General features: G+C 34.9%; 1 protein-coding gene across 1 annotated transcript; it reads left to right on the top strand.

Moving 5' to 3' along the window:
* The first annotated feature begins 441 nt into the window (after positions 1 to 441).
* LOC145587644 (putative GPI-anchored protein At4g28100) lies at positions 442 to 3,793 on the top strand. The gene is made up of 2 exons (XM_081644365.1): positions 442 to 1,377; positions 3,171 to 3,793. The coding sequence occupies exons 1-2, from the start codon at positions 736 to 738 to the stop codon at positions 3,516 to 3,518; spliced, it is 990 nt and encodes a 329-aa protein (XP_081500491.1). The 5' UTR covers positions 442 to 735; the 3' UTR covers positions 3,519 to 3,793.
* The last annotated feature ends 3,178 nt before the right edge of the window (positions 3,794 to 6,971 follow it).

The following is a 6,971-nucleotide window of genomic DNA, read 5'->3' as shown; positions in this document are numbered from 1 at the left end:
GAAATGTTTTAAGAATCTAACGTCTCTAATCCCATAATTATTCACTTTACACAATTGGCCTTGTTTGGCAATTGGCTGCTGACTGTTGACTGTCAATTGATTTGATTGGTTGTTTGTATTGGCTTTTTTGTTGGTTGTTTGACTTTTTATTAGTCTAAAAACATGTTTGGTAAAATTGGCTGTTAAATGTTATTAGTAACTTAGGATATGGCTCCAAATAGTTTTTTCATTTTGGCTTAAAAGCCAGCTTTTCAGCTGGCTGAAAAAACCATTTACCTAACACAAATTTTGAATGTTTGATCAAATAAAAAGTCAAAAACCAATAAAAAAGCTAATGAAAAACCATTTACCAAACAAGCCTAATATAATCAACTTTCTCACCTAAACATGAATTTAGACTGTGGGGCATGATTGAATGAAGATCAAGGCACAACATAACATTTGAACATCTTTTCACTAGTCCCCATACCCCTCTTTTCCTCTTCCTAATCCTCTTTTTCCCATCGTCCTTACCTTCTCCTGGCATCTCTTTTTTCTCTCTCCTATCATCTTTTACACAAATAAAGGTTGGCAAACACTTTCTTTTCCACATATTATGACTTTAAATCTAGCCCTTGTTTCTCCTTTACCCCACTCATTTTTCACCTTCTCTTCCCAAATAAACACTCCCTTAAAAAGTTAAACAATCAAGTATCTCATTGAATCTTCCTTTCTTCTTTCCCGAAGAACTCATCAATGGATTCTCTTCATCATTATATCATGATACCTTTCATCTTATACTTCACCCTCCTTTATCCCCACCTCACTTCAGCCGGTCTACTCTCCGAGCCGGTCCAACCCACCAAACCAGACGACTACCCCACCACCCCAAACACCGTCCCGGCATTCCCACTCCAAACCGACTCACAAACCTGCCACTTAGACCTCTCCGACGAGCTCTTCGGTGGGGTCAATGAAGCATGTGGTCACAACCTAGACCGTAGCCGCTGCTGCCCAGTTCTAGCCGCTTGGCTCTACGCTGCTCACGCTCGGTCCGCTCTTGAACTACCCCCGGCTCAACCCCCCGTTTCCCCTGACTCGGACTCTGTTTTACCCATGATGCCTGAATCCGACTCCCAAAAATGCGTCAACTCGCTTCAATCGTCGCTTTCGAAACGGAACATCACTCTTCCTCAGCCGAATAGCACATGCGACACCGTTTTGTGCTTTTGTGGTATTCGGCTTCATCAAATTGCGTCGTTAAGTTGTCCTGCTGCGTTTAATTTGACCGCGAATTATCGGAATGCGACGCCTACTGCTAGCGTCAGGAATTTGGAGAAAAACTGTCGTAATTCTACTTATGCTGGGTGTACTAAATGCCTTGATGCTCTTGAAAAGGTATTTTTATTTACGTTATTTTCTTCAAATTCTCCAATCATTTCCTCATTTATTGATCTTCATTCTTGAATTTATTTTATTTATTTGTCCCCCCCTTAATAAATGATGTATGCCAATTTTCATTAATTTCTCACTCGTGGATCTCATGTTCACTTTAATTTATTGTCAATTTTTATTTATGAATTTGGTTTTTTTAGAATGTTTTATTTATTAGTACTTTCTTTGTAGTTAATTTTAGAGCTTATTAAATACTAAGTGACTATAAATGTCGAAAATAGAAAGTAATTATGTACTACCCTTCAATGATTTTAATCTAGAACATTTTTATGAGACATTTACCGTTCAAATTGGAAAAATATTTAGAAACGGAGTGACTAATATTAGTGATAGTGTGGATCTCGGTTCTCAATGCATTATAGAAGAAAAAAAGGTTAGGATGATAATCATCGAATGAAATGAAACATTTGTCAATGCTAAAAGTAAATATGCGTTTTCAACTAGCTCCAAAGCAATGTCAAAATTTGGTATACTTTATCCTTTAATTTAACTAGTTAAGTGTAGGTTAAATGTGATTTTAATTTTGGCTTTATTTTACCTAATAAAATATGAAATTATTTTATGTAGTATAAAGTTACAACTTTTCAAAAAAGGGTATATGTATAGTAGCAGAAGAGACGAGGTAGAAAAAGTTGTTTTGGGTAGTGGATGAATCTTTTTCTCATGTTGGATTAATGGATTAGGTAATGGCCTGAATTTAGAATTTTTGGAAAAAAAAAAAAAAGTTTTGCTTTAATTTATTCCTAATTTGCCTTTCAGTTTTCATTTCATTGTCAAATTGTGTTTCTCGAAGATAATTGGGCATGGGTGGAATACACAGTTGTATGTGATTAAGGTTGTGCCAGAAATCCAGCATTGCCAACATTTTCTGGCCTACGTTATTTTATTTTTAATTCGATATTTCTCATTTCTATTTTCTAAAATGAGTATTGTGCAATGTATCGATGAACTTTTAATTTTAGACTAGACTAGAAGTCTAAATATAACGAGGAAAGAAGAAATGTAATACAAAGTGGAGTACTACTTTTAGCTCTACTAGTACTCTATAAGGAGAATTTAGCATAGAAATAGAAAGATTAAGGTGACGTTTTGGGCTTATGATTATGTGAATGGTATCGACACTTGAGATTGTTTCTATTTTTAGTGTATGTATATAAGCCTATAAGGGGCGTTTGGTTCGCATAATGATTTGGGTTTTATTCATTCCAACTCTATACCTCATATTTAGAACCTATGAACCAAACACCCCTTAAGTTTGATTATTGTTTTGAGAACTAAACACCCCTTAAGTTTGATAATTATGTAACAGAAGGCTATTCTAGTTTGATTTTCATTCCGTCAAAAAAAACAAAGTTTGATAATTTTCGTTTAAAAAAAAGGTTTGATTATTTAAAGAAGAAAAAAAAAAAAAAAACGCGGCTACGGAATACTACAAAACAATGAAACATATAGCGCTAAACACGTCGTTTTCATTTTTAGATATTAAAGTTAAGAAGTCTGATACAGTAAAGTATGCCAGATTTTTTTTCATAGGACCTAAACACATTTGCATCTCCAAACCACAAATTTATAAAACCAAATTGTTTAATTTGTTGAAAAAAAGTTGTAATTTCTGTTGAAATATTTTTTTTTTTAATTGTATGATGGAGTTTATTTATTTTATATTTTTCAGTAACCATCGTTTATTTTCCTTGGTAAATTTAATTACAAATTGTTATAATTGTCCATGATTACAGCTAAAAGACGGGGCCAAGAACGGAACAAAAGTTAAAAGAGGCAGTACTACTAGCAGAGCATCAAAAATGTTCAACAGAGATTGCCAACTAATGAGTTTGACGTGGCTTTTGGCGCGGAACAAAACATTGTACATACCAACAGTCTCGGCTGTACTGCGCGCAATCATGTATAGCGCGCACCCTCACCAATCTAAGTGCAGCCCTGACCAAGAGAACATGCCTCTGGCCGTCGATTCGCTACAATTTAACAAATTCAACTCATCCGCATCATCTCCGGCGTCTATTTCTTTTTTCTTTCGCCTCGGCTTAATTTACGTATTTACCCTCTTGTTACTATTATTAGGGTAACCCTTAAAATAAAAACTTAATTACTTTCTCTCACTAGAAATTTTCTCTCTCTTGATTTGTCTGCTTCTTCTGCTTCACCTTCTGCTTTGTATCTTCTGATGTTTGCGTTGTCAGAGTCACGTGAAGCTAGTGGGCACATTTTGGCGTTGTTTACAGGGGGCTTTTTTTTGTCATTTTACCCGCTGTAAATTACTTCGATTAGAAGTTGGGATTTTTGTAGGCAACTGTTTTGTCTCATTATTTGGTAAATAAATTTGTATATGTTCCTAATTTCTGATTCCTATATTCTTATTCGATTCATTTTTATAAGCTTACTGGCTCTGTAATGTCTCGTTTGTTTAAACGATTCTAAGGTCTAAACTCAAAAGTTTAATTAGACATAACAATAATGGTATTGAATTTATAAATGATTTTAAAAAGAAAAAATTTCGTTCAAATGTCCACATTAAGAGCAAGGCTATCCATTACTATAAGGGATGGAGTTAAAAATGTTATGGATTGTTAAAGGGGTAACCTTAATGAATCAATTCATGTTTTTTGGATTTATCCCTAATCGTGATTGTCTTTTTTCATTTTCGTACAATGATTCATTAATGGTTTAAATGTATTTTTAAATATTTGTTTGCAGCTCACTACTTTATTCTTATTATTAGTTGAGACGAATAATACAAGAAGGGGGGGGGGGTGAATTGTATGTGAGTCCTTAGTGACTACTTTTGCGGAATATAAAATAGAATGTAAAGGAATTTGCAATGCACACAGTATTTTACGAGAAAACCTTACAGGGCCCAACTGGAAGTAAAACCTCGACCCTCTAAGGGATTTTCAAAACCAAACCAATCCACTATAATAGGGCAAACTCACAATTACAACCTATTATATTCAGACATTTACACACAAGTTCTAGACTGAACTTGTTACACAATACAACCCTATTCTACCCAATCCAAGTCCCTAACTTAGATTCACTCGTACTTCCCAAGTGTTCTCACTCAGCTTCTACCTAGAAGCTTACACAACTGTATGCAACGATATGATTCACACACACACACCCAATAACCGAACCAATACAAATAATTGAACTCTAGTATATGAAAAGTAAGATACACATGAAATCCGAAACTATATGACAAATAATGAACTTGGAAAACTTACACTATTAAGCACTCTTCGAATTCTTCACGCATAAACTCACATAAAATACGAAATGTGATTACTACAATTTATATAAGACTAGCTCAGATAGAAAATAGGGTTTTCAAAAGATATTTATGTTATTAAAACATGGTTTTAAGTAAATCTTTTTAGAAGAAAATCTATTTAGAAAAACTTATCAAAGATAAACTTTGGAAAGAATAATATCTTTTAGAAAATCCGGATTTTATGAAATAAAATCTTTTTAATAAATCTTTTCCCAAAACTTATCTTCTTTAAATCTTTCCTAATTTAAGCTTGCTAAGCTTTTGTCACGTTTCTAATAAATCTCATGTATAAACTTACCAAACATATTTGCAGCAAATCTAAAGAATAAGAACTTAACAAAACTAAATTGCTTCGTCAATTATTGCATTAACAGTGTGTTTGGATAACATAAGAGGAAGGAAAAGAAGGGGAGGGAGGAAAAGAGGAGGGGAGGGAAAGGGAGGGGAGAGAAGAATGGTGAGTTATCTTTCCAAATCTCTTCATTGTTGGAGGGATCAATTTCCTACAATTTAATCCCTCCATTTCTCTCCCCTCCAATTCCCTTACTTCCTCATTTGTTATCCAAATGAAAGATATCACATCTCTCCATTTCCTTCCCCTTCTTTTCCTTCCATTTCCTTCTATCCAAGCACACCGTAAAGGATACTTGGGCTTCACGCAGTCCAGGATTAAGTTCCTGCTGTCTCTTAACTTCCAGTTCTCAACTGGAACTTCGCAGGCTAAGTTCTTGTGAAACTTGTTGTCTTCAACGCTGGCCAAGTTGAGCTTCTCAACTTGTTGTCTTCATGTTCTTGTTAGGGAACTCAGTTAGTTCCTAGTTGGAACTCTTCTTCCATCTTCTTTAACTTTCCTTGAAATCTCTTCGAGTCTTCATAGTTAGGTTACTCTTCCACTTCCAAAGTCTACTTCACCTGTTCTTATTACAACACTTAGAGAATTCTTATTAATTGAAGTTTGCTAGTTTATATTCATCATCATCAAAACTCTTAAGTTTCAACAATTTCCCCCTTTTTCATGATGACAAACTTTAGCAAACTTCTAAGGAAAGTTAAATCACATAGAAGGACATATTTTTGTATTTTTGATTATTGACAAAAAAATAAACACAAACAGAAATTAAAAACAAACAAACAAAAACAAAAATGACTAAAACAGAACAAAGCATAAACTTAAACTAATTTAAACACAGTATCAGAGAAACTTCTGATAATTTATCAGTTGGAACCCAGAACAACTTCAGCCTTCAAATTTGCTTCTTCTTTTCCCCCTTTTGGCATTATCAAAAAGTCCTGCACTTCAAGTTATTAAGCATCTAGCCACGGCCCCACAAGCAATTCATCGAGTGTGGGAAATTGAAGGCAGCGCTACTAAACCCCCTTCACTTAGTTCCACTTTCCTGCATATGCTTTCATAAAATACAAAACACACATGTAGAAGCAAAGTTCCAAACATTCATTTAAAAACAAAAATATTCCTGCTTAATTCGATTACAAACCAAAATATTTCATATTTTCACAAAATAAAACTGAAAATTGTTCATGACTAAGACAGTAGGAAAGAGGAGAAATAAAGCAAAGCTGGCATAGGCTAAGGCTAGGGAAGGCTGAGGGAAGGAAAATGATTTAGCTTTGAAAGAACTCAAGAATCTTCTTGTTATCCTCCTTCTGGTGCTCATTGCAGGAATCCAGATTGTGCTCCAAACTTTTGACAGCCTTCTAGAACTCCACCTTTTGTTCCTTTAGGCTCCTTTCTAGACCCTGCACAGTTCTCTCCAATTTTTGAATTTTCCCTGCAGCTTCCTTAAGTTGTTTCTCAGCAACTTCTGCTCTGTCAGCAAGTTCTGCAACCTGCCCTTCAAGTACATTATCTTCTTCCTCGGCTAGTTCCAGTGGCTTCTCTATGCTAGTGTATGGAGAGGAACTAGCTGACAGCCTCCTATTCTTCCTCAAGGGCTCTTCAGGAACTGCCTTTTCTTTCTTCTTTCCATTGGCTGATTTCTTCTCTTATACTCTCCTCATTGTTCCATTAACTATCAGAATTATTCTGAGGAGAGTTTCACCGTTGATCACATTCTCTGGTTTCTCCTTCAAACCACCATACACAACTTTGAGCTTTACACCTAAAGACTAAAAAACAATTGACAGAATTGCTCTATAGCCTGCTTTGTTCTAATAGGGCACACAGTGAGCTAAGTGTTGATATCAAAGATGGAAAGTTTATTTTTATCTTCCTATCTTCCTTGCCAAAAAG

This window comes from Chenopodium album, chromosome 17 (assembly GCF_948465745.1).
Source record: "Chenopodium album chromosome 17, dcCheAlbu1.1, whole genome shotgun sequence".
NCBI lineage: Eukaryota > Viridiplantae > Streptophyta > Magnoliopsida > Caryophyllales > Amaranthaceae > Chenopodium > Chenopodium album.
This window is presented reverse-complemented; position numbering and strand designations above follow the sequence as displayed.